At 39.6% G+C, this 24,832-nt stretch overlaps 1 protein-coding gene across 1 annotated transcript in view; it reads right to left on the bottom strand.

The window, feature by feature from the left end:
• CRYBG3 (crystallin beta-gamma domain containing 3) overlaps window positions 1–24,832 on the bottom strand; it is a 127,163-nt gene that overhangs the window by 101,345 nt on the left and 986 nt on the right. Inside the window, exon 2 of the mRNA XM_002684681.6 lies at window positions 7,827–7,893. Coding sequence (XP_002684727.3) covers window positions 7,827–7,893 — 67 coding nt within the window. The remainder of the gene's footprint in view (window positions 1–7,826; window positions 7,894–24,832) is intronic.

Genomic DNA, 24,832 nt, shown 5'->3' with positions numbered 1-24,832 from the left:
TATCAGAAAATTACTAGAGCTAATCAGTGAATTTAGCAAAGTGGCAGGATGCAAAATCAATACACCAAAGTCATTTGCATTTCTATATACTAACATTGAGATTTCAGAAAGAGCAATTAAGGAATCAATCCCATTCACCACTGCAACAAAAAGAATAAAATATCTAGGAATAAACTTACCTAAGGAGACAAAAGAACTGTACACAGAAAATAAAAAGACACTAATGAAAGAAATCAAAGATGACATAAACTGATGGAGAGATATTTCATGTTCCTAGGTAGGAAAAATCAACATTGTGAAAATAACTAACTACCAAATTCAATCTACAGATTTAATTTAATCCCTATCAAATTAACAATGACATTTTCACAGAACTAGAACAAAAAATTTCACAATTCATATGGAAACACAAAAGACCCTGAACAGCCAAAGCAGTCTTGAGAAAGAAGAATGGAGCTGGAGGAAACAACCTTCCTGATTTCAGATTATACTACAAAGCTACAGTCATCAAGAGTATGGCACTGGTACAAAAAACAGAAATATAGGCAAATGGAACAAGATAGAATGCCCAGAAATAAACCCATGCATCTGTGGGTACCTTATTTTTGACAAAGGAAGCAAGAATATACAATGGGGCAAAGACAGCCTCTTCAATAAATGGTGCTGGGAAAACTGGACAGCTACATGTAAAAGAATGAAATTAGAACACTTCCCCACACCATACACAAAGATAAACTCAAAATGGATTAAAGACATAAATGTAGGACCAGAAATTATAAAACTCTTAGAGGAAAATATAGGCAGAACACTTGATGACATAAATCAAAGCCAAGATCTTCTTGCTTTGACCCACCTCCTAGAGTAATGTAAATAAAAACAAAAGTAAACAAGTGGGACCTGATAAAACTTAAAAGCTTCTGCAGAGCAAAGGAAACTATAAGCAAGATGAAAAGGCAACCCTCAAAATGGGAGAAAATAATAGCAAATGAAACAACTGACAAAGGATTAATTTCCAAAATATACAAGCAGTTCATATAGCTCAATACCAGAAAAACAAACAACCCAATCAAAAAGTGGGAAAAAGACCTAAACAGACATTTCTCCAAAGAAGACATACAGATGGCTAACAAACACATGAAATGATGCTCAACATCACTCATTATCAGAGAAATACAAATCAAAACTTTGATGAGATATCACCTCACACCAGTCATAATGGCCATCATCAAAAAGTCTACAAACAATAAATGCAGGAGAGGATGTGGAGAAAAGAGAATGCTCTTGCACTGTAGGTGGGAATGTAAACTAATACAGCCACTATGGAAGACAGTATGGAGATTCATTAAAAAACTATGAATAAAACCACCATATGACCCAGCAATCCCACTCCTAGGCATATACCCTGAGGAAACCAAAACTGAAAAAGACACATGTATCCCATTGTTCATTGCAGTGCCATTTACAATAGCTAGAACAGTGGAAGCAGTTCTAGATGGAACTGGAATGGAAATGGAAGCAGTTTAGATTTCCGTTGACAAATGAATGGATACAGAAGTTGTGGTACATATACACAATGGAATATTACTCAGGAATGCATTTGAGTCAGTTCTGATGAGGTGGATGAACCTAGAACCTATTATACAGAGTGAAGTGAGTCAGAGAAAGATAAATATCATATTCTAACACATATATACAGAATCTAGAAAAATGGTATTGAAGAATTTATTTACAGGGCAGCAGCAGAGAAGGTAATGGCACCCCACTCCAGTACTCTTGCCTGGAAAAACCCATGGACTAAGGAGCCCGGTAGGCTGCAGTCTGCGGGGTCGCAAAGAGTCGGACACAACTGAAGCAACTTAGCAGCAGCAGCAACAGCAGCAGTGGAGAAAGACATAGAGAATGGACTTCTGGACGTGTGGAGAGAGGAAGAGAGGGTGAAATGTATGGAAAGAGTAACATGGAAACTTACATTACCATATGTAAAATAGATACCGATGGGAATTTGCTGTATGACTCAGGGACTCAAACAGGGTCTCTGTGTCAATCTAGAGGGGCAGGAGATGAGAGGGAGGTTGAAAAGGGAGGGGATATATATATATATACCTATGGCTATTTCATGCTGAGGTTTGACAGAAAAAAAAATTCTATAAAGCAATTATCCTTCAATAAAATAAAAAAGGAAACAACAGAATAGCTTTGGGGCAGGGTCCTGGTACCCCCCTAAATGAATATACATAATAATATATTTGAGCTATTTTGCAGATACTGAAACTCCTACCAAAAGAAGTTAACTGTGTGCTTCCCACAAGCATCTAGACTCCAGATTGGTTGGACCAGGAGATTGATGATGCTGACTCCCAACTACCTCACCACCAATCAATCAAAGATGGCTATGAGCTGATCACACCCTCCTCTTTGAACCATTACTATAAATCTCATTACCTCCTCTTATGCCAACAGAGTTTTGAGGGCATTAGTCTGCTGTGGCTCCCTTTGCCAGGCAAAGCAATAAAGCTATTCTTTTCTATTTCACTCCCCTCAAAAAAGAATCAGTGAAGGAAACTCAAGGGAATGGCCAGAGGCAGGAACAGAAACTAGAATGTACAAGGTCATAAGAGCAAATATAAAAACATACAACTTCTGGAAAGAAGACAACTTGGAAAATCAAGTGTCTCAACTGGTTATACACAGTAAGAACTGAGAACAAGTTACTGATGGGATGGGTAGCAAGAGGTCAGGTTTCATGGAATTACTCTTGCTTAACAACCATGAAAAAGAAATGCAAAAAAGCAGAATGGTTATCTGAGGAGGCCTTACAAATAGCTGAGAAAAGAAGAGAAGCGGAAGGCAAAGGAGAAAAGGAAAGATATACCTATTTGAATGCAGAGTTCCAAAGAATAGCAAGGAAAGATAAGAAAGCCTTCCTCAGTGATCATTGCAAAGAAATAGAGGACAACAATAGAATGGGAAAGACTACAGATCTCTTGAAGAAAATTAGAGATACCAAGGGAACATTACATGCAAAGATGGGCTCAATAAAGGACAAAAACGGAAGCAGAAGATATTAAGAAGAGGTGACAAGAATACACAGAAGAACTGTACAAAAAAGATCTTCACTACCCAGATAACCATGATGGTGTGATCAATTACCGAGAGCCAGACATTCCAGAATGCGAAGTCAAGAGTGCCTTAGGAAGCATCACTATGAACAAAGCTAGTGGAGGTGATGGAATTCCAGTTGAGCTATTTCAAATCCTGAAAGATGCTGCTTTGAAAGTACTGCACTCAATATGCCAGCAAATTTGAAAAACTCAGCAGTGGCCACAGGATTGGAAAAGGTCAGTTTTCATTCCAATCCCAAAGAAAGGCAATGCCAAAGAATGTTCAAACTACTGCACAATTGCACTCATCTCACGTGCTAGTAAAGTAATGCTCAAAATTCTCCAAGCCAGGCTTCAGCAATATGTGAACCGTGAACTTCCAGATGTTCAAGCTGGATTTAGAAAAGGCAGAGGAACCAGAGATCAAATTGCCAACATCCGTTGGATCATTGAAAAAGTAAGAGAGTTCCAGAAAATCATTTACTTCTCCTTTATTAACTACGCCAAAGCCTTTGACTGTGTGGATCACAACAAACTCTGAAAAATTCTTCAAGAGACAGGAAAACTAGACCACCTGACTTGCCTCCTGAGAAATCTGTATGCAGATCAAGAACCAACAGTTAGAACTGGACATGGAACAACAGACTGGTTCCAAATCAGGAAAGGAGTACTTCAAGGCTGTATATTGTCACCCTGCTTATTTAACTTATATACAGAGTACATCATATGAATGCCAGGCTGGATGAAGCACAAGCCGGAATCAAGATTTCTGGGAGAAATATCAATAACTTCAGATATGCAGATCACACCACCCTTATGGCAGAAAGTGAAGAAGAACTAAAGAGCTTCTTGATGAAAGTGAAAGACGAGAGTGAAAAAGTTGGCTTTAACTCAACATTCAGAAAACTAAGATCATGGTATCTGGTCCCATCACTTTTGGCAAATAGATGGGGAAACAATGGAAACAGTGACAGACTTTATTTTGGGGGGCTCCAGAATCACTGCAGATGGTGACTGCAGCCATGAAATTAAAAGACACTTGCTCCTTGGAAGAAAAGCTGTGATCAACCTAGACAGCATATTACAATGCAGAGACATTACCTTTCCAGCAAAGGTCTGTCTAGTCAAAGGTATGGTTTTTCCAGTAGTTACATATGGACGTGAGAGTTGGACTATAAAGAAAGCTGAGCGCCAAAGAATTGATGCTTTTGGACTGTGGTGTGAAGACTCTTGTGAGTCCCTTGGACTGTAAGGGTATCCAGTCAGTCCATCTGAAAGGAAATCAGTCCTGTATATTCTTTGGAAGCACTGATGCTGAAGCTGAAACTCCAATATTTGGCCATCTGATGCAAAGAACTGACTCATTGGAAAAGACCCTGATGCTGGGCAAGATTGAAGGTGGGAGGAGAAGGGGACATCATAAGATGAGATGGTTGGATGGCATCACTGACTCAATGGAAATGAGTTTGAGTAAGCTCTGAGAGTTGGTGTTGGACAGGGAAGCCGGGCGTGCTGCAGTCCATGGGGTCGTAAAGAGTCGGACACGACTGAGCGACTGACCTGAACACCTATGACACGTATGTGAGGCACAATACTAGTTTTCCCATGTCTAAGCAAACCAGGAAGGGGGACCAGAGTCCGATGAGAAAGCATTAAGAGTTAAACAGTGATTATGACAGACTTCCATATGGAATCTTTGGGTAAAGGGTAGCAATAAAATGAAATGATAGACTGAAAGGAAACCAGACCAATGAAAGAAAAAAAAATTATTTTACATATTAAGAGTGAAATAGAAGAATCCAATGAAGATGGAGAAATGAACACCGTGAAAAGCGAAGTCCAGGAGAAGGCAGGAAATTAGAGACCACTATCACCCGTGGGGGTATTTAGGGGGTGAGCCTTGGAAAGTGGGAAGAGATGAAGAGTTTCTGAAGTAGGCAGAAGGGAGCAGGGTGTTATAACATGCCTTCCCTCTCTTTAAAATGATAGACGTGAACGCAGCAAGAGTCTAAGGCTACAAGACAAGAATACACACTCCCTAAAGAAAAACTGAATAGAGTACAGACTAAATATCTGGAAGTTTTACCAGCTAGATATAAAAACTGATTAATACAGAAGAAATTTATATTTCAGTGGAATGGTAGATGCACATGTGAGAAACGGATTTCAATGTTAGCAAAACAGTGAAATTTGTATAGCATATATATTTTAAGAACCAAGAATCTAGTTACGTCCAAAAATAATACAACGGTTCTATAGTCTCTAGTTCTTTAAGAAAATACAATTTTTTTTTGTAGCTTAAATTTATAACAAAACAATCTTCAACACCTTGATTTGGTATCTCAAGGTCAAATGCAAAAAGAAATGTATAAAAACATTTATTGTACATAAATCTGTTACATTTTACATGGGAGAGGAAAAATGGTGCACATTTTTCCTTATCATGGAAGGCATTATCATAAAATTCAGGTTATGAAGATGGAAGTGTGGCAAGAAATGTCACTTTACAATGGAGCACTATGTTTCAGAAAACCATTCATTAGAAAGAAAACAAATGAATGTTTTATGCTACTTGCCAAGTGAGAAAATTTTAAATGAGACTATTTAAAATAACAGGATCATAAATATCATTGCTAACCTTTTTAGTCCCCCAAAGTATGGGCCTAACTATTGATATTATCAAAATATGTACTTTTTTCCTTTTCTTTAATTGAAGCAACAGGGATTCACTATATAATACAGGGAATTATACCCAATATCATGTAATAACTTACAGAGGAATATAATATGCAAAATACATATTTTTGATGCCTGGCAATAGTAGGTCCCACCACAACTGGGTCTGTGAAGCAAAGATGAGCAAGCCTACCAGTAGTTTCCAGAAAGTATAGCAAACAAACAAGCTTACATGGCCCCAAATGCTTCCACTACACCAGTGAGAGGCTAACCAGACTGCCTATGTATTGATATAAGTAATCCTATAGGCCTCAAACCATAAGAGAATAACTTTCATGACTATAAACCCTATTTACTTGGGGGCCCAAATCCCAAACTGAAAGTATCCTGAACATTCAAACCAATATATTAAAAATGGATAGAGAAGATGGTAACCATGGAGGCCCAGCCACTATACTGCCCACCATGTACATTTACTGAGGCCAGAATAATTTCTGGAGTAAATCTCTGCAGATAGAAAGCAGTTCTACTAGAAACTAAAGTTTCAGGGCCAAGTTTGAAGACCAACATTTTTTTCAGTGAGCTTAACAGCTGAAGTGATACCTATCAGTTCCAGGTTGAGAAGGCAAACAAGTAGCAACCTGGAGAAGAGAAAAGAGCAGGGAAAGCATGAAGGTTTGCTGAAGCTCAAAGGTGGGCTCAGAGGCAATGAAGGACTAAGACAGGGAATGACAGGAACTGGTTGATAAAGAAACCTCTTAGTTGGAGATTTCAGAAGTAAAACACATGCTTCCTGTGAGACAACTCAAGAGCAAAGCTGCACATAAAATGAGAAGTAAAAATCTTGAAGCTGGGCAACTCAGGACATGTAAAAACTGAACAGGACAGAGAAAGCTGCAGAGTCCATGCAGCGGTAAACCAGTGAGTTGTCTAATGACCGGCTGCCAAAGAACAGGCAGGAAGTGCTATAAAACCCAGGGGGGAGGAGTTAGTAGCCAAACTCACAAAGGAAGAAGAAAGGAAAGGGAAGCAAGGTGATTCTGATTTTTTTCTTTCAATAAAGTTTAAAAGTAAAAAAGAAAAATCAGATTCTGATTTTTTTTTCTTTCAAAAATATTTATATTGTTAACTATGGTGGACAAGGCAGGAATAAAAACTGAAAACAGCTTTACCTTTACCATCTTTAAGGCCTCTGGACCTCATGTAATGTTTAAGAGTAATGAAGAATTATCAGTAAAGAAGGATTCAGTTGACTTTCTGGTCCTTCCACTGACCAGGCTAATGTACCTGGGAATCCCTGACAAGCTTTCTCCTTGACTGACTGTCACAAGTCATTTAAAAAGAAAGTAACTGGGCCCAAACTCCATGAATGTCGAACAGCTGTCAGAACTTGATCCTAGCCTCACACTCCCAACCAACACAAACATCCAATTTCTAGGAAATCACTTATGATGAAAAAGAAGTATTATAAGGTTTAGCAGTTTTCAGAGATTTTTAACCACACTTATCAATAACGATATGCATATAAGTGTAGCATATATGATTTCATGGTTGTTCTGTAGATACAGAGAAAGCCAGTTCACTTATGAGCTAAACAAACATGTCACATACTAATGCCATGTACAAATAGGTCATTAACTTCTATGCCCTCAGAAGCACTCTTAATTGTCAGGAGCATTTGAGTAAACACAACATAAATTGAAGAATTTCCTAGGGGAAAGGGAGAGTGGAGGTTAGATGACACAACTTACAGATTAGAAAACCAAGGCACAGAGAAGTTAAATGTCTCAGTGGAAGACCTCACAGCTGGTTAGTGGCTCAGCTGGGGTAAAAGCAGCACTGTCTCAAGCCTTTCTTCAATGATCTACCCCCAACCCCACTGCAAGATGCAAATATCCAGCAGAACTGGGCTAGAGTTTCCAATAAGGAATAAGACTTTATGCTCTTTTTGAAATGTGAAATGAGATGACAGAATCAGAAAGAAGAGCGAGCAGAAATTAAGAAAAAATCATTTGCTTGATATAAAATAATATTAATTTAAAACTATACCTTCACTGCTTCTGATGAAAGTATATTTTCCTTTTTCTGACTTGTGCTCATGGGCTCATTTTCAACACTGGAAAAAAAAAAAAAAGTTTTTTTTTGAAATTAAAAGAGAATTACTGAAATCATACAGTTTCTGTGTTTAATGCAAAAACTGAAAGGTCCTTTTTATCTGTAATGCCCCAAAGATTCACATACAAAGTGTTACACTAAGAAGCTATTGATTTGAGTGTCTATACTTGAAACACACATTCAAAAATGCTCATCAGGCTCCAGACATTTTGGTGAGTCCATTCTGTTTTATGACCAGCATCACACCAACGATGCACCTGAACAAAGCAGCACCAGTGTACAACTATCATAATCTTAGAAAGTGATGGCCCTCTTTTTGACTGTATTTATCTTAAGGTTCTCTACAGCCCAGTCTTTTTTTAATCCTATGCTAAGGGTTATTTGAAATATATTTCCAATCAACAAATTTTTATAAACTTACAGGGTCATATAGAGATTTCTAGGAATATTTAAAAGAGATGCAAAAAAAAAAAAAAAAAAAGAGAGAGAGATGTAGGTTTATCTAATCCCAAGTATGTTCTTGGGCTTCGGTGGTGGCTCCGACAGTAAAGAATATGCCTGCAATGTGGGAGACCTGGGTTTGATCCCTGGGTTGGGAAGATTCTCTGGAGGAGGGCAGGGCAACCCACTCCAGTATTCTTGCCTGCAGAATCGTCATGGACAAAGGAGCCTGGCAGGCTATATAATCCATGGAGTCAAAAAGAGTCAGACACAACTGAACGACTAAGTACACACAAGTGTGTCCCAGATGGTGCCTTAAAAATCTGATTTTCCAGATAGTCACTTTTAACTGTCTTGTCTGGAATACCTTCACAGATATCTTATAAGATGTCATAATAACCTATTTTGCCTATTAGGTACATATACATTTTAGATCTATATAATTAACTCTTTACGTCAACACGTTATTTTGTTTTCATACTTTCATAATCTGAGACAAATTGAGCAGCTTCACTCTAAAGATTACTGTGGCACTCTACCATGAACTAGGAATCGTGCATGGCCTTGAGGATTTAAGAACAAGTAGGTCAGGATCTTCGTAAAACAAGGTCTAGTAGGGGAGACTGATAAACAAACTAATAATACAGTCTGGTACAAGTACAACTCATTCATAACTGCTGAATGAATGAAGTGGCACGGAGCACAGAGGAAGGAAGAGGCAGAGACTTGCCCGCTCAGTCAAGTGTCCATGTAGGAGGTACAAAGGCAGGGGTTGATAATGATACAGTATTTGGGGGGTAGCTCAGTCGATAAAGAATATGCCTGCAATGCAGGAGATGTGGGTTCGATTCCTGGATTGGGATGATCCTCTGGAGAAGGAAATGGCAACCCACTCCAGTATTCTCGCCTGGAAAATCCCATGGACAGAGGAGCCTGGCAGACTACAGTCCATGGGGTCGCAAGAGCTGGACAGGACTTAGCGACTAAACCACCACCACCACCGAGTTCTGTTTGTTTGTTTTTAAGATAAGACTGAAGCACAGGATCTTGTGACAGGCAGCGATAATCCTGGAGAGATGAGAATGAGAACAGAAGTTAGTGGATGCCAGACCAAGAAGAACCCGTCTGACCCATCACAGAATGTGACCTTTGTTCTGCTAGCACTGGGAAGCCTTCAGGCAGGAGAACGGCTGGGTGAGGAAAAACACATGGATGGAATCGTGGTGACTGGCAGGAGAGGGAATGGGAAGGGGGGTTCCACAGCTCCCATTAGGATACTAAGCAAGGACACAATTTGTGCTACTTAAGATTTTCTATCCATACAATCCAGTACAATTGAGCAGACTATCCAGGCAACAAATGACAATGATTTAAAAAAAAAGAAGGAAAAAATAGATGATGAACACCTGGAAAATACAATGGATTCAAATTTCATTCAGTCTCGGACTCTATGCAGGAATACAAGGACAGAAAAGATATGGCCATGCTCAAATGCCAGTAAGAAAAATTAAGCATGTAAATAAATACATAAGCTATGTGTTTAACATATGAAAACTCCATAGGGAAAAATAGGGACAAAGTAGAAAAAAAAATGTACAAGTCAGAATTGTAACCCATATTACATGGACATGTCTATAAAATAATGTCTTAAATGGTTAACATTTTAAATGTGAGTGGGTTATCTTTGTTTTTTCCTGTTTTACTAGGCTTATCTTTTGCCACAGGGTTATTTATAATTCAGTTTTTTTTTTTAATTAAATTCAATACTTGTCTATCTAAGCTCAAATCAAAAAAAAGAGACTGGCAAAATACACATAAAAAGAGCATGATATAAACATTTGGGGTATAACCATGAATACTACTAACCTTGGTGATTTGATAAGTGTATTTTCTAACTACAGTCTATTTTGAATCTAGTTAATTTATAAATATAATCTATCTAAATATATAATAGACAATTTAGTATCCTAGTTCAAGATTTCTGAAAGTATATTTATTTAGAGTGTTCACAGGGTATTCTATAAGCTTGGAGAATGAAATGGCAACTCACTTCAGTATTCATGCCTGGAGAATTCCGTGGACAGAGGAGCCTAGCAAGCTTCAGCCCCTGGGGTCACAGAGAGTCCGACATGACTGAACGACTAACACTATAAGCTCACTGCCTTACTGAAATTGTATATGAAAACAGTAAAAAGTGTCTTTCCCAGTACAAAAGCTCTGCAGAAAATGCAGCTCAGGGTCCATGGGATTTAAGGCAGAAGTTAGGATTTTCAAGTAGCTATAATTATTTCCACACTGTAAACACACACAAAATGCCAAAAAAAAAAAAAAAAGTTTTAAGTCAGAACATAAGCATTCTGCATTGCGCAAACAACTGAAGAATTTAAAGCTGAAATCACTAACAGCAGTTAATATTTGACACTTTGTAAAACTTGTTGAAATTTATATCCTAAGGTTTATCTTTCATGAATCTTATGGCTAAACCAAAATTTTAAAATGTGTCAAGTTTTAAAACAAACAACATTTTAAAATTCTGGATTAAGTAGAAAAATCAGTGCTTCAGTTAAAGCTTTCCCCATGTCCTTCCTGGATGTCTGGAGTCCTTTCTCCATTTGTCTCTGACATCCTCCGGATGGCTCTGGTTCAATCCATTCTTCTTAGACACAGTGATCATTAATCTGACCATGATACTCTTCTGCTCAAAAACTCCTTCAGTGATTCTCCATCAGCTGATGAATGAAATGAAGAGTCCTTAGTGTAACTATAGAAAGTTCTTCATGACCTGGTTGCAGATACACCTGTCACCTAGAACCCATTCTCAGAACACACCAAATTCACATACCAGCAAACTACTTTCTCCTCCTGCCTGCAACACCCTTCCCCACCCTGTCCAACTCCTAATCCTTCCCAATTGATTTCTATGTTAACCTGTAATTTTTGTGCCCCCACTGCACAGAGTGATACCCCTCATACATTCCTGATAGTAATTACCATAATGGCTGGTTGGTTGTCCATTTGTCTAACTAGATTTGAACTCATATAACCCAGGGACCGTATCATTCATGGCTGTATCCCAAAGCCTAGCATCGTGCTTGGCACTGTGAAGGCACTCAAGTATGGTTTGTCAGATGGACTGTAAAAATAACTGCTATCAAACATTCTGTTTGTGTCTGCATAATCAGAAAACACTGTGCCACTAAGAACAATATAATAATACACAGTAGTCCTTTTTCCTTAATGACACATTAGTATGTAAGTCTCTTGAAAGAATGTACCATCCACTCTCATCCAGCAACAATTTTTCTCAAAAGATATAAAAGAGAGAAGTCGGGCTGGGAGACAATTACTCAATAGGAACAGAGGTATTTTCAACTGACTTATAAACCAAACACACAAAAATTAGGACAGGGTTCATAAAGATACCTGAAACACTGGATATTTAGATGTCAGCCTAGATTTTAAAAAAAAGAAAAAGAAAGAAAGAAAAGGAAAAGAAGAACTATTAACAGAAAAGTCTCAAAAGGCTTGGACTGGTACTCTCAGACTCAAAAATAAAATACAAGAGAAAGAAAAACTTTTCAAATTCAGATGATCTCAAATCTTAAGAAAGACAAGCCTTTTCTATTGTTCTCTCACAATTTAATCCCCTTTGGGACCTGGGAGTATTTCAATAGCAGTATTTTTAGAAAGTACACATTCTGCTCAAGGGAGGGGGTGAGGGGGCAGGCATCATGATCACACGTGGGCACAAATAAGACTACCTTGAATTTTAACATCCTCATCTAACTTAGCTAACACAACTCAGGAAATTAAATCTAGATAAGCGTCAAGGTCAAAGTGATACAGAAGCTCCTCATTTTTGATGCAGCCTTATTTAGACCATAGCTGAAAACCAGGAATCCAATGTATAGCCATTAAAAATCCACTTACTTTATGCCAGACATAAAATAAAACAAACCCCCTGGGCCATAAAAAAAGAAGGCATTTTTACATTCTAAAGCTCAAATAATTTACACAGAGAGTCCCTATCCTCTCACTTAAAATATCTTACACTATTACTTTTAATCAAATTCTAACAAGATTCCCCAACTCACAGAAAGTAAGGAGGAGAAAACTAGGTCCAAGAACTCAGTCACCAGACATGTCCTTGCACTTTTTAGGTGCCAGACGCTGTTCTTGGTACATACTAGAAAACAAGCAGTGAACACATCAGACAACGCCCTGGCCCTCTTTCCCTAAGAATCCCTCTCTAGAGGCACCATAATCACCTGCACAGTTGTTTATTAAACAGATGTGGGGGCCTGACAGTCAAGGATTCCAGCTGGAGTGGGGCCCAGGAATCCACATTTTCCACAACCGGCGCCCCCTTCCCTGGGTTGTTCAAATGCAGGCCGTTCTCTGATCACGTTCTTGATAAACAACAGCGTGAGAGCCTCTTTACTGAGCTGAAACCAGCAACTGAATGTTGCACAGAGAAAACAATGATCTGGTTGGAGGGATATCCATTATTTAAATGTGTTATATGGTGATAATTAAAGGATAGGTATCAATTATTTTGAAAGCTCACTCCTGTAAAATAGCACCCATTTTCCAACACTGATGTTCAGCAGAGATGGTCCTAGTGAAGAGCTGTTGCCTGAATGAGCATGCAGGGTATGCAAAGTCCAGTGGGACGGGAAAAAAAATCCCCTCTTTGAGTGTTTACCACAGACTGAAACCCAAGGGATGCTGCTTGGCCTCTTCCAGAGTCAGTCCCTCAAGTGGTGAGAATGCCCCTTCCTAGACGGTCACTGGATAGTCATGCAGGAACGGATGTGGGTGGAGGTAGCGTGAGGAAGACAAAGTTCTTCACTCCTCCCCCTCCTGCAACAAGGCAGCTGAGTACCATCTCTTACTCTGCCGTTTCTCTCACACACTGTTATGGTGGCTGCATCAGAAAAATCTGGAAATATTGAAGAACCGAATACAGCTTCCATAACTGTCTTCCAAAGGCCAGCCCACTTTTCAGTGGATTCCCGAGTCTGTGATTTCTTGCTATTTCCAGAAAGGAGGCAATCTCTGGTACTGGTAACATCATGGCCATAATTCTGAGCATTCTCAAACTCAAGGTGACTTCATAGAAGGTGGTGCCTTGTTTGGGGCTTCCCCAGTGGCTCAGTAGGTAAAGAATCCTCCTGCAGCGCAGGAGACGCAGGTTTGATCCCTGGGTAAGGACAATTCCCCTGGAGAAGGAACCGGAAATCTGCTCCAACATTCTTGCCTGGGAAATCCCAAGGACAGAGGAGCCTGATGGGCTACAGTCCATGTGCCTGCAGAGAGTTGGACACGACTGAGTGATGGAATACACATGCCTGGTTTGGGCATGGCCTTATCTATAAGCAGGACCCCCAACCCACTACCCCCAGGAACTTGCCACCATTCCTAGGGGCCTGTGCTGAGGACTTCTCTTCTCTGCCTCCTCTCTTTCCCACTCTGGGTTTTCACTTTCATCCTAGAAGGGGTGGTCTATAGTCCTCAGCTATGTTGCTGAGGACAGGGAATGAGAATACAGGTTAATCTGTTTCTCTCTTCCCTCACTAACATAAAACCCTGCTAGTTCTGGCATCCTGGTCCACATCACTTCAGTAAAGCCTTGGAGGACTAAATGAAAAAGACTATGGAACAAGGAGGGGATCTCTTCCCAACCCACTCTGTTTCTTGCTGTTACCAGAAGTGAAAAGCTCTGCAAAAACTCAAAACGGACAGAGGTCTGTTTCAGGGATGGCATGTTATGGACAAAAGGCTCTTCAGTCAAAATGCCCCTTTCTGGATATTCCTTTTTCAATCACGTACATTGAAAGGATCAGACCAGCCCTCTGCCAGATCTAAAATCACATATGACCCTCCAATAAGCAGAGTGAGTAGAAAGAGGAAAAGTCAGATGAATCTTGAGGCTTTTGTGGTAAAGAAAGAGAAAGACTGTGATCAAGAAGCCAATTCAGTTAAAATATTAGGGCATGACAACAAGGAGACAGAACTTCTACTGTCCCTGACTTCAAAGTGACTGAGGCCACCAAGGGGCCTGTTCTCTATTCCCTTGGATTTCTCCCTCTCATGGCCACTCAAGTGCTGAAATATAGGTTGAACTTTACCCCCATACCCTCCAAAGGGCCTTCTCATGCCATGGGGCATCTACATTACCTTGGGGATCTTTTCTTGAAACACATCTTCACTAGACAAGCTCTAGAGTTCTCTTTGCTCACTGTTGTACTGAAGGTACTGTGTGGTTGTGGTTAGTTGCTCAGTCGTGTCCAACTCTTTGTGACCCCACAGATTATAGCCTGTTAGGCTCCTCTATCCATGGGGATTCTCCAAGCAAGAATACTGGAGTGGGTTGCCATGCCATCCTCCAGGAGATTTTCCCAACCTTGGGGCTGAACCCAGATCTCCCGCACTGCAGGCAGATTCTTCACTGTCTGAGCCACCAGGGAATCCCAACTGAAGGTACAGTACATTACAGATTAAACTGACTTTCATCTACTGGCCTGGAGCCCCACCCAGCATCTCCAACCCTGCTTCTGCAGGGATAAAAACAGAGTTCCACACTGACAATTTCCAAACAACCATCTGGAAAACTGTCCATTCATAAACAGTGACTGCCAGCAGTAGAGTAGTACTTGTATTTTTTTTAATGACCATTAGCAGAATATAAAACAGGTGGTTATGGCTATTTCTGGGTTTCAAATTAAAAGGTAAGTAAAAGCTGCACTTTTAAGACAGTCAAACAGCATGCATTTTAGCCCATACATCTGGTGTCTCAATGTCAGACCTCTTTGGAGAGAAACTAGGAGCAGGGAGGAGGGTAATAGATATGATCATGAAGCTCCATGGCTTTGCCGTCTTAGAGCTTCTGACAGTTCTTTCCCCATAATGTCAACCCTCTCCTATAATTTTTCTATCTACCTGGAAGCTGATTTACTTCCTGTTCCTATCACTTGTTCCCAAAACGAGAGCCATAATTACAGTTCAATCACAGGCTACAAAGTGAGAATCTCAGGCGGTTTGACGTGACCTGAGCTGTCCATCTACACGTGACATCAGCAACTGCTGTATTATCCCAAAGTCCTCTTCCTCAAACCCCTCAGATTCTGAACAGTTGTGACAAACCTCACAAGGATCAATACCCTGATCTTTTACTGTGACATGAACTCAAAGCAGTACTCTAGCTGCAGTCTAGAATGGGACACTCATTCGTGTACCACTTGACACACCACCTGAGAGAGGAGCTCTGGAGACCCCAGAACAGGTGAGCCTGGACCTTCCCAGTGGCTGACCAAGGTTGACCTCACCTCCAACTCAGGCCCTTCCTCCTCTGTCAAGTCTTCTGAGACCAACAAGCTGAAAAACTACTTAAGAGGATACAAATACATACACACATACAAACCCATGCTCAAGTGATAGTTTTCTTAAAAAGTAATCTTATCATCTCAACTCCTGACCAAGGCTGACCTCATCTGGCCCCTGACTCCTTTCCATTCTGTTGTTTCTGCCTGTTCTGATACCTGTGCCAACATGAGCCTGCTCCAGGATCTTGAAACATGCTTTTCCCTCTGCCTGGAAAGTCCTTTGCTCTGATTTGCTCACTTCCTGATCTTCCAAGATTTCCTGGAGAAGGAAATGGCAATCCACTCCAATATTCTTGCCTGGGAAATCCCATGGACAGAAGAGCCTGGTGGGCTACAGTCCATGGGGTCACATAAAGTTGGACATCACTGAACGATTAACATTCATTCATATTAATTCAAGTATCACGTAGGTCTTGGGTCAGGTGTCACCCAGCAGATAGGCCTCATGAGCATCCTCTCTATACCTTACTCCACACTCACTACTTCTGTCACGTCCTCTTCCCTCATCTCACTTTATTTTACTACAAAGCACGTTATATATAAATCTATATAACTTTCCCATCAGAATACAAACCCTCTGTAAACAGAGACACATTAAGACATTCACACTAGATTCTGAAAAGTGATGACCCAACTAAGATCTTTCAAAAGATTAAAATTAAATTATTTTGATTATTTCTAAGAGTATATGTACTATTGTATACAATGATAAAGTACCAATGTTAAGTGGGAAAAAAAAATCAAGTTTCAAAATCCTGAAGAAGACTTTTACTTTTTCTAAAAATATGTATACATGTAGACACACGTATCAGAAGTGATCTAGCAGAATAGCACTTGTCTCTGGGTAGTTATGTATGAGTTGTGCTTTTTTTCCTTTTGGATTTTTCTTTAATTTCATACCTGTTTTAGAAGAGTGTATATTACTATTCAAAGGCAAGCAAAACAAACAAAATCCCAAAGTATTGTAGTTGATTCTAAAAAGCAAGTAAAAACAAGTCAGTGAAAAAATGCAAGCAATGAACCTAGAGAAGACAAACAGCTAAATACTAATAGTACAAATAGTACATAATAGCAATTTCTTCATATCATAATAAATGTAACATTGCCAAATAAGATCTTATTTACCTACCTCTAATAGAACAATGGAACAATTAAACTGATTACCACACACATTTTCAGCTTTGATTAATATAGCACAATGCCACCTGTCCAGCTGCTGCTGCTGCTGCTAAGTCACATCAGTCGTGTCCGACTCTGTGCGACCCCATAGACGGCAGCCTACCAGGCTCCCCGGTCCCTGGGATTCTCCAGGCAAGAACACCTGTCCAGCCAGGGTATGCTTTTTAGTACTTTGACAGCAAAGACGATAAAAGGTTAAGAGTTTACATCTCACGCTACCTGTTCCCAGTTATCAAAATATAAAATTCAAAGAATTTCATTCCTTGTTATAAGCACAGCAGTTACAGAAAAAAAATTATGACCTGCAGGTCATATCCATATTTTGTATAAATTTTAATATAAAGAGTAAAGCAGAAATTTCTAACATATCATGTAGCTATCACATAAAATGAGTACTCATGAGAGCATTCAAATACCATTTTCATGTTATTTCTGTCATTTGTGCTATTTATCATAAAGGACATATAAGAGATGTCCTTTAAAAGGGGATGATGCTCCTTCAAAAGTAAGTTGTGCTATTCTAAACAGCTGTATTTTATATACATGGAAAAGTTGACTTTTGATTTAATCCCCTAATTATAACACTTATTTTGGCTGAATGAATAAAGAGAAGTGGAAAGAGATACAAAATAGCTCAATCTTCATCTACCATCACCAGAAACCAATATAGATTGTCTAAAGTTTACAAATCAAGAGTAGTAAATAGACACATGTACAGAAAGATCAGAAGGAACAGACTGAAGGAGATTAAAACAGTTTCCTCTAAGAGTGGGCCCACCCCTGTCAAATACTCCACAGCCCGTGAGACACGCTGGTACTTATTTTAAGAAGGGAAGGAAGATTTGTGCTATGTCTGCCTTCCCCACAAAAACTGCAGGAGTGTTTTGAACCAATGCCATGCTGCACTGGATTCCCAGAGGTTAGCACAGTGCCTGGCATAAGTGGTACCAAAGGGATTCTTGTTAAAAACATTGGTGAGCTTTTCAAATCAAACGATGAAAATGTTAGGAACACACAGAGGAAATACCCAAAGCATTTTCATGTGATCTTTCCAGTAAAATAAAAGTCTTCCTAACCTATCCTGCATACACCTGTTACCCTACGGAGTTTTGGCTGGCATTCTAAAGCTGGAAGAGACCTTAGCTATAAGGGCCATCTCCTTTCCTTTATAATCAAAGACTGCGAGAATATTTTGGCTCAGAGTCACATGGCTACTCGAAGTGGATGATTTAGGTGATCTCACAAAAATGAGTTGGTATTTTTGAGGCTCTATTAACTCTACCCAGTTTCACGTTGCAGATTAAAAATACATATACCTCCCTCATACCTGCAGAAAGTATCTAAATATCCAATTATTCGGCATTATAAATATTCCATTTATTTGTAGCCTCGATCATAACTTTTCTCACTTGAACAAGTGAATGGAGTTCATTTTTCCTTTGGAGAATTTTTGCCAACACAGGATCATAAATTCTTTTATCCTCTTTTATACAAAGGTATTCACTAGGTCATAACCAGTTTTCTGAAATAGGTAATTCATATAATTTTTAAGTATAAAAAGGTCTAAAATGAAGAAGTCTCCCTCCTATTCTTCATTCCTTCACCCAGTCTCTCATCCTTCCCAAACAGTTAACACAACAGTAGGAACAGACTTTTTCCATACTCCCCCATTTTCAAATGCAAATGGGAGCGTACTATACACAGTGGTTTGTATCTTGTTTTAAAAAGATTTTTAAATGTATTTTTCTTATCAGTATACAAAAAGCTTTATCATTCTTTTTGACAGCCACGTAATAGTCCACTACATGGGATACATGGTGATCTACCAATTAGTCCACTATTGATAAGACTTCATTTTAATCTTCATCTCTTGCTAATTAAAACAACACTGCAATGACTAAATTTGTAGTGTCAACTTTGGGCTTGTTTTGCAAGCTGTATACATCCAGTGGAATTTCTAAAAGGGAACTGTTAAATCAGGGTATGTGAATGTATGATGTTGATAGAGTTCATCAAACTTGCCTCCAAACTGGTGTCTCGATTTACACTCCCGCTAGCAGTGTACCAGAGCTCCTGTATACCTACACTGAACTCAAGTTTTGATTATCAGACAGGTGGAATATGGTACCTTGCTATAGGCTTAATTTGTATCTTTTTAGGAGACTAAGCCTTTTTATGTGTTTAAATATAAATTTATAAAGTATATATAATTTCCTCTCTCAACTGCCAGGAGCATCAGTTCTTTATTGTACTGAGCACTGACTCAGGCCATCTGCAGGCCATGGTCTTATCTGCACTCAAAACATTTTCTAAGCCCTGCCTTCTGTTTGGGTCTTTTTCCCAAGTTGAGCAGAAGCAGCAGTCACAGAATGCTGTAGGTTTTGAATTCAGGAAGGAGAATGACTCCTCACTCTACCACAAGATCTGTGAGACTTTTGATTAGCTATTGGACCTCTCCAAGCCTTAAATTATGTGTCTGTAAAATGGAGTAAAGATTCCTGTCTCATAAGGTTGCTCTGAGTATTAGGTGGTTGTATAGATTGAAAACCCCAAGCACAGGGCTTGGATCTTACTAGGGCCTCAATTAAGGGTGGTTTAGTTTTGTCATCACTAATCTGTCAGGCACAAAGGAACACTTGACTAAACAACTAAAGCAAATTTTGGTTGTTTCACTGCTTTGGCATTATTTCCAGTTAAATACCCCCAGGGGTTAAACACTGAGGGATAACCCTGCTGGAGCCGTACCAGTACTTGGCATTCACGACTGCCACACAACAAATTATTTCTAGTCACAAAACCAATTTGTTTCTCTGTCAACACCCAACCATTCTGTATAAGGTTGTCCACTCACTTGGAATGACGATTTTTTGCAAGAATGTGATTTTCTGCCTCCATCTAAGACTTGCTGGGTCAAGGAGCAGCAGGAGGGACCAAGGGAAATCATGTCCACTCACCCTGCTGGTACAGCTCCTACACCATCTCCCCACAAGTCTGCCTCGGCAAAGGATGCTCATCAAACCATGCTCAGAGAGAAGAGAGGGAGAAGATACTTTGAAAGCCCGTTCAAAGTCCTCATACAATGTGTGACACTCATGAAACAGTGAGTGTGTTCTGAACCACACAAGTCACACACACCAAATGCACGTTTGGCTTATTATGAGTTCATCTGGAAAACAGAGACGTGCAGGTTTATCTCCTCCACTAATGTAAGAGCTATTTGAGGGCAGTTTCAGTCTTTTATTCATCTTTGTATCCCACACCTTAGCAATATCCTCAACACACAGCAGTCAAACTTCTGGAATGGACAGGCTCAAGATAAACATGACTTCTTGAACTTTTACTTCATGCTAATCCTCTCTATTCAGTAGACAGTCTGGATTACCTTCCGAGTTTGAATGTACGTCAATCTGTTTTATAGTTATCGGAGCTGCACTGGCATTTTTGGTATATGTGCACACAAGTGTACTTCATCAGAACTCTGGTAATACTTTGAAGGAAAATTGTTTTCTTCTTTATAAAATTCACTATTACCCTTTTTTACATATTCTCCACTGAGGTGAAATGTTTGCTTCAAAAAAGTTAGAAATTGTGATTAAGTTTATTGCAGATCAATTTGAGGTACACTTGCAACTCAACACACATTTAGAGTGTACAATCGAGTTCGTTTTCAAGGAAATGTCCTCAGCAAGAAACAGAATCAAGTTAGACATCTGGCAGACACCCTGTTAAACCCAAAAGACAGATTCTCACTTGAAAAAAAGTATGGTTTCAATACCCTAAAACAGTCTATATTTCTACTTCATTGCCAAAAGTAGGTTCTGTGTTTTCCATTAACCTGGAAGCTCAAGATTCTCACAAAATACTCACAGCTGAGGACTTCTGGAATTTTCCAGTCATCTTTGTTGCTGCAGGCATGAGCCTCAGATGTTGCCCTTCAACACCACATAGGTATCTTATTCCACCAAACTATTACTGATTATTTTATACAGTGCTTTCAAATCACTATTTGAAATGTAATTACCATGAAAATTCAGAGCACAAAACTCCTTTTTCTTACATAAATGATGCCGTGGTCAACATTTAACATAACAGCTGGTATCAGAGGCACTATTAACATTTGATGAAACTATCTCCTACACTTCAGCTCACTAGTATCATGGCTCAACCCATTTATCAGCCACACTCCGCCATGGTGAAAAGCAAATAGTCTCTGAACTTTAAATCAAGAGCCAAACACTCTCTAGAGAACTTTATGGTACCCACCCCCTACCATGTCTCAAAAATGCCCACTTTAAGGGCAGGAGTGTATTACCCTGTGAAAAGCCACTAATAAGTGTTTTAGTGAAAAGTGTATTCGTGAAAAGCCACTAATAAGCGTTTTAATGATCCATCAACAGAGATTCACTCCCTCACCTGAGCTAGGTACAGAGGACAAAAAGATAAATGAGACACAGCCCCTGCTCCTTGGGTCTAGTGATCCTGTCTTACCTTCTATCAATGGCACTACATTGGGACACTCAAAGGAACAGTCAAAAAGAGTATATGTGAAACAGTCCACACTATTACCCATTCTGGAACAAAGGAAGGAAAGGTCCAACTAAATTACATATTCAGATGTATTTTGAAGAAGCACAGTTCAGAAGGTTGGTGAGCAAAATGCTGTGTAAAAAGAATCAGAGTTTCTGAGTCAGAGAGACCCAGTCTCAAATCTCACCCCTGAAACTTATCCCAGTTATGATTTGGGATAAATTGTTCTCCCCTGGGAGTGCTCTCCCTCCCGCCCACCTTGGGGAAGGTGTTCTGGGTTCTCCCAATGACTGCAGGGGATGCTCCTGGTAATTAGTGGGCAGGGCCACAGATGCCAAATGTCCTACGAAGGACAGGAGAGTCCAGTTCAGCAAAAAATTGTTCCTTCCAAGATGCCACCTCTGGGAATTATCTTATCCTCAGTTTCCTCAGTTGTCAGAATTTTAAGCATACCAACATTCCAGGCTGAGGGTGATGTTTAAAAAGACGATATAAGTAAAAGTACCCAGCCCAAAGGAGTGCACAGTCGGCTTTTGTTAAATGCTGTTCTTGCCTCACTATCATGTGTGATACAGCAAAGAAACAAAATTGAGAGATCATTTTCTCAAAGCAAGGAAAATTAGAAGGCAGGTATCCTCTGAATTTCACAGTTTAGCAGTACCTGTTGAACGGGGCTTCACAAAAATTCTCTAAATTGAGACCAAACACTCTTTATGACCCAGTGCTAAATCTAATTTTCTTAACGCCTCTTTCACTCTGCCCGCACTGATGTATACAACCTTCAAGAGATCATAATCCCAGGCCTTTGCTCAGCCTAGAAGACCCGTCCCCTATTTCCATCTTCCTGGCTAAGTTCTCTACCTGTGGAAAACCATCAGTGAAGGCCCAGATAAAACCACCTCCCCCATGAAGCCCTCCTGGCTCTCCCCTATCACTTTTGCTGAGCCCATTCATTGCACACTCATAAACCGGGCTAAACGTTACAGCTGTGAATTGAATTCAACTGCAGTTTTCATTTCTATACAATTAAAAACAAATTAATATAAGCACTTTCTGGATGTGGTCAACCACCGAAGATAAAGAGTATTAACAAGCAATTCAACTGCCAACACCTGAATTCACATACGTAACAGTGTTGATGCAAACAGACTTTTAACTGCTGCAGGTTAATGAGAGCAGCATAGAACACAGTATATAAATGACGTGTTCACAGCAAATGATGTCCAAATATCTTACAGCACACCGTAAAAGCAAAAGTTTTCCTGTGATTCAAGTGGAGAAATACTGGAAAACCTGAATCATGGCATGGTACACAGTGGTACAGTCATGGCAACTCCTCAAAAACTTTGTTTTTTTCCTAGTTGGTACCATATGCATTTTGTGAGTAGCCAAAAAACAGCTGCCAGGATAATGCTGTAAATTTTATTTTTATTGGTCTTGTGGTTATGTCTGTGTTTAATTTTCAATTCTGTTCTTAAGGAATTGTTAAGGAATTCTGTTCTTAAGGAATTTATGTCCCATTTGTATTTTTACCTACACAAGTTACATCATGAAACTCATGTAAGTCAACACTGGGAGTGCAGAAAACGAGACTGTACAACTCAAGTTTGAGAGAATGCACTTCGAGTACAAGAAAAAGTCAGGATGCAGACATTAATCCTTAATAAATGTTAAGTGGCCTCTGAGTTGCAGGTACTGCACAAACTTGTTTTTAACTGAAAAGTAGCTATGTGACTCTGGGCATGTTTCTTTAGCCGTTTTTTATAGTAAAACTAGAATACTGATCATACATGTCTGTCCAACCTCAGGTGTAGTATTTTTTAAAGTATTCTGTTAATTGTAATGTGCCAGACACACCATGGCAACCCACTCCAGTGTTCCTGCCTGGGAAATCCCATGGACAGAGGAGCCTGGCAGGCTACATGGGGTTGCAAGGAGTTGGACACGACTTAACAACTAAACAAGACACGTCATAGGTACTAGGATGACTGTTTTCAAGTGGTCTCCTCAGCTTCTCCCAGTTCCTTGAAACAGCCTTTTTCTCAGTCATCTTTACATTCCTATCACACCCAGTCCCATGTCTGAACAGACTCCCCTGCATCTAAAATCACCAGTACAAAAGGTAAACCACGCTCCCACTAAAACCAGGGTTTTTACTGCCTCTAAAAGAAACAGCCAAAATACTCTTACATTTTGAAATAAGATCACAGTGACAAATCACAATTCTGTTTCCAATCTTGTTAACACCAGGGTGTTGTGTTACTAGGACATTTGGTACTACTAAGCATTTCCATTTGTTTCATTAAACTTTCAATAAAGGCTTTGTGTTTATGTCCTTGAAAAGAAAAGATTTAAGCTCATTTAAAAGGTAAAACACCCACACAAAAGATTATCCGCTATCCCCTTAACATCTGGCAAGTTCTAAAATGGATGAAGGACAAAATTAAGAGTTCATATAAGCACAATTAAAATTATGATTGTCAAAAAGCAGCAGTCTGTGCCTCTCTGGAGATAAGGAGAATGGAGAAGTGGTAAGCAGACAGACAAGTTGCGGGAGTGGCTAGCACCAGAAAGAAAAAGAGATTAGATTTGAGAAGTGGCCAAAAAGCCAAAATAGGGCAGGGAGGCGGCAAGCTTTCAGGACAATTCTGATAGGAACATGAAATTGGCCCTTCTAATCCTGACTCAAGGCTAGTTTCGAGTCTACTTCAGGTTTCTCTTAAATACTGTTTCCATATTATCATCCCAGATTGTCAGTGCTGTTACAGTGACGGCAGGCACCAAGGGCTGTCTGCCTACACCAGAATTCTGACATTCTGGTTGAGCCCTGTCAGACTTCAAAACTATTTTTAACTACTATGTAAGTCTGAATTTTAAATTCTCTCTTAAGAGGGCAATAATAGCTGAAGCCTCACAGAAGAAGTCTTTTAGTTGTAATAGGAACCTTCTTGGAAAGATGTGGCAGTTTTGTTAAGAGGGTCATATAATGCAAATGCTTCACAAGCAGGGAAACTGAGGAACACGTAAATGCCCAGGATCCAATCACACGACAGGAATGAATACTGATGGAAGCAGCTCAATCAGTTACAGTTCTGTTTCCTATCCAGTTTTCTTTGAAGCTCTCCAGGAAGCCTTTAACGACTGAAGTAAACACAGCTTTCAGGAGAGCGTCCTTCCAATCACGAGAGATCTTCTAGTGCAATGTGGGGGAAGAGGCAGCAATAAGCCTCTCTAGCCAGCAAAAGTTTTAAACAGCGAGTTGTATATCACTTAACCCCTCTTCCTCCCTCAGGACAGATGAAAAGACTCCGGAACAGGTATTTTTATTAGTCATGAATTTTTCAAAAAGCTCGATTTTACAGCAGCAGGTGGAGGAAGGAGAAAAAACTGCAAAAAGGGGGCACGTTT

Source organism: Bos taurus, chromosome 1, assembly GCF_002263795.3.
Source record: "Bos taurus isolate L1 Dominette 01449 registration number 42190680 breed Hereford chromosome 1, ARS-UCD2.0, whole genome shotgun sequence".
NCBI lineage: Eukaryota > Metazoa > Chordata > Mammalia > Artiodactyla > Bovidae > Bos > Bos taurus.
The sequence above is the reverse complement of the archived record's forward strand: the minus strand, read 5'-3'. Positions and strand labels throughout refer to the sequence as shown.